The sequence below is a fragment of the Pan paniscus genome, chromosome 12 (genome assembly GCF_029289425.2).
Source record: "Pan paniscus chromosome 12, NHGRI_mPanPan1-v2.0_pri, whole genome shotgun sequence".
Classification (NCBI taxonomy): domain Eukaryota; kingdom Metazoa; phylum Chordata; class Mammalia; order Primates; family Hominidae; genus Pan; species Pan paniscus.
In genome coordinates this window covers 52,729,261-52,731,841 of record NC_073261.2, presented here as the reverse complement: position 1 = coordinate 52,731,841, position 2,581 = coordinate 52,729,261, and the positions used below count along the sequence as shown (strand labels likewise).

The 2,581-nt window shown below is 51.3% G+C and overlaps 1 protein-coding gene across 1 annotated transcript; it reads right to left on the bottom strand.

Moving 5' to 3' along the window:
* Positions 1-333: 333 nt before the first annotated feature.
* Positions 334-1,477, bottom strand: NAT8 (N-acetyltransferase 8 (putative)). Its single transcript, XM_003808203.6, has one exon. The coding sequence runs from the start codon at positions 1,401-1,403 to the stop codon at positions 720-722; it is 684 nt and encodes a 227-aa protein (XP_003808251.2). The 5' UTR covers positions 1,404-1,477; the 3' UTR covers positions 334-719.
* Positions 1,478-2,581: the final 1,104 nt, after the last annotated feature.

The window sequence follows — 2,581 nt, the reverse complement described above, 5'->3', positions numbered from 1 at the left end:
GTATTCTGTTATGATCCCCTGGAAGAGTTATACTACTTCCAGGTCTAGCCCATGGTAAATCCCACACTCCCCTCTGAGGCCACCTTCTTCCCTCTGCAGAGACCCTGTGGTTAGAGGGGATTGATTGTGTCTCTGGCCCCAATTCTTCTCCCAAGGCTGCATTCCACCCTTTTGCTATGTGACTTTGCAGCCCTTCTCACTACAGAGGCAGGTTCCTCTCCTTGAGTTTGGGGAAGATGCAACACATGCAGGGGTTTGAAAACACATTTGTTTATTTCTGCTTTTGTTTTTGCTCCTCTGCAATTTCCTTGAAACCATGCCTGAGGTAGCCTGTGGGAAAACGAAACAGCACCATTGACCTAGTCTTTCAGCCAATCCCACTGCATTTGTACAATGCAGTCTGACAACAGAGGAACTGCCCAGCCAAGCTCAGGCAAAATTGCTGACTTCAGACTCATGAACTAAATAAATATTTGTTTCATTTGGTGGTTGTTCTTATGCAACATTATGCTGGCACTAGAAAAATGAAACAGATGGGAATCAAAAAGACTGAATGAAGCAGAAACCCAGAAGCTACCCCACAAGCAATCATATGGGACTCAGATGTGAATGGACAATAAGCTTTTATTGCATTGAAAGGTCATTGCAGTGAAAGGTTGGGGATTGCTTGCTGCTACAGCTGAATGGATTCTATTCTGACCAATACACACAGAAAGAGATCACAGACTCCCTACCTTAGAAGAAGGGAGGTGGTAGATGAAATGAACTGTATGAAGAGCCACTAGCCTGGCCCACACACAGAAGAAGGACTGGCCCGTCTTCTTGAAGCCCATGCTCTGGTAGAGGGCCATAGCAGAGAGCTGGATGGTGCCGGTGTCCAGGATGACTTCACTGTAGCCCTGGTCCCGGGCAAACTGGAGGACAGTCCTGACCAGGGCTTTTGCTATCCCCTGACGACGGTGCTCACTGTCCACAAAGAGATGAAACAGCTGCAACCGCTTCTCCCTCAAGGTGGGATCATCAACAGGCAGAGCTCCTACCATGCCCACCACCTTCTCTTCAGACTCAGCCACCCAGAAGCAGGAGCCATGCTCACTCAGGTAGGATTTGGTAATGTCAGACATGTCTGTGCACAATGTCATGTCTACATACTCCGTCCAGGGTTTTTTGGCAAGGAACCACAGGGCAGGGAAGAGGCTGATGCTGAACACGAGGGCCAGAAGCCAGGATCCAGAGACCAGGAGTAGGGCGAGGGGCCCCCCAAGTAAGAGTATGAGGGTTCGAGGCAGCTTCAGCAATTGCCGGAAGGTGGCTGGGGCATGCTCGGCCATCCCCCGGGAGAGCAAGCCCACAACCCACTGGCGGTCGCTCTCCTGGTATTTGCGGATGTGACAAGGAGCCATGGACAGACTTCTGTGTCTGAAATCTCTAAGTCCAGGAGACAGAGCTAGGCCTCCCTGCACGCCTTTACGCCAGACTGGGGAAGAGAGAGAAAATCATGTGAGTGCCTGCATGGCTTCCAGCCTTGCAGGAACAGGGAGACCTGCTCAAGGGTGTGTCTTTCCGCGTTTGCCCATGAGGAAGCAGGCCTCTGCCACTGGGAGAAGGTAGGGTCAGAAAGACCTGCATTGGAATCTGGTTCCATCCCTTTCTAGCTGTGTGACCTTAGGCATGTCACTTAACCTCTCTGAGCCTCCATTTCTTCATCTATAGAACAGGGGAGAAGAAAACCTGCCTTCTAGAGTTGTTTTGAAGATTGAATAAAATACCTTCTATAAAGCCCTGATAGATGAACTACCCACCGCTCTTCCTTTTTCTGTTTCCTTTTTCTGGCTCTCTCAGCTTCTCCGTGCATTGAGGGGGCACCTACCTCAGGCAGGCCACACGTGCAACCCTTTTGTCCTTCTCCAGGGACCATACATCGCAAAAATTCTCTGTCCAACACAAGTTTCAGGAAAGGCTCCCTCCAGCTTTATTTTAAGTTTTTAGGTTGCTGAAGTGGCATAAGAGCCAAGCACAAAAAACAGCCCAGCCTCCAGATCCCAAGGAAGGTGCATGCTCAGAGCACTGTCCTTCCACCCAGTCCCCTCACCTGTCACCACAAGAGCCTTGAGCATCCAGGGAGCTTCAGCTCTCAGCCGCTCACTGGCATCCAGGAGATACCGTCTGGGGCTTGCTCACCCCTGGAAAGTAGACTGCCTGCCTCATTGCTTGGCTCCTGAATGTTTGGTAATCATCAACCCTAGGGTCAAAGATCTGGGCTGTAACACAGCAGGGAGCCCAGTGTGCATTCCTCTTTGTGGTCAAAGGGAATGACCTGGAGGGGGAGACTCAGGGTCTGGAACCGCCTGGGTTCCTTGCCCTTCTGGAAGGCCTGCCACCTTTCTTGCCTGTTCAGGCCCCGTGCATCTCTCTGCCACCTGGCACACTTAGTACTCTCGGTCCCTGTCCACATATACGATCCACCCTGGTCCTTGTACACATATACGACGAGCCTGAGAACTGTGCCATTCACCCTGCAATCAGTCACCATTGGCCAGAAGCTGAGTCCCCATGCTTGGCAACAAGGCCCTTCCCAGCT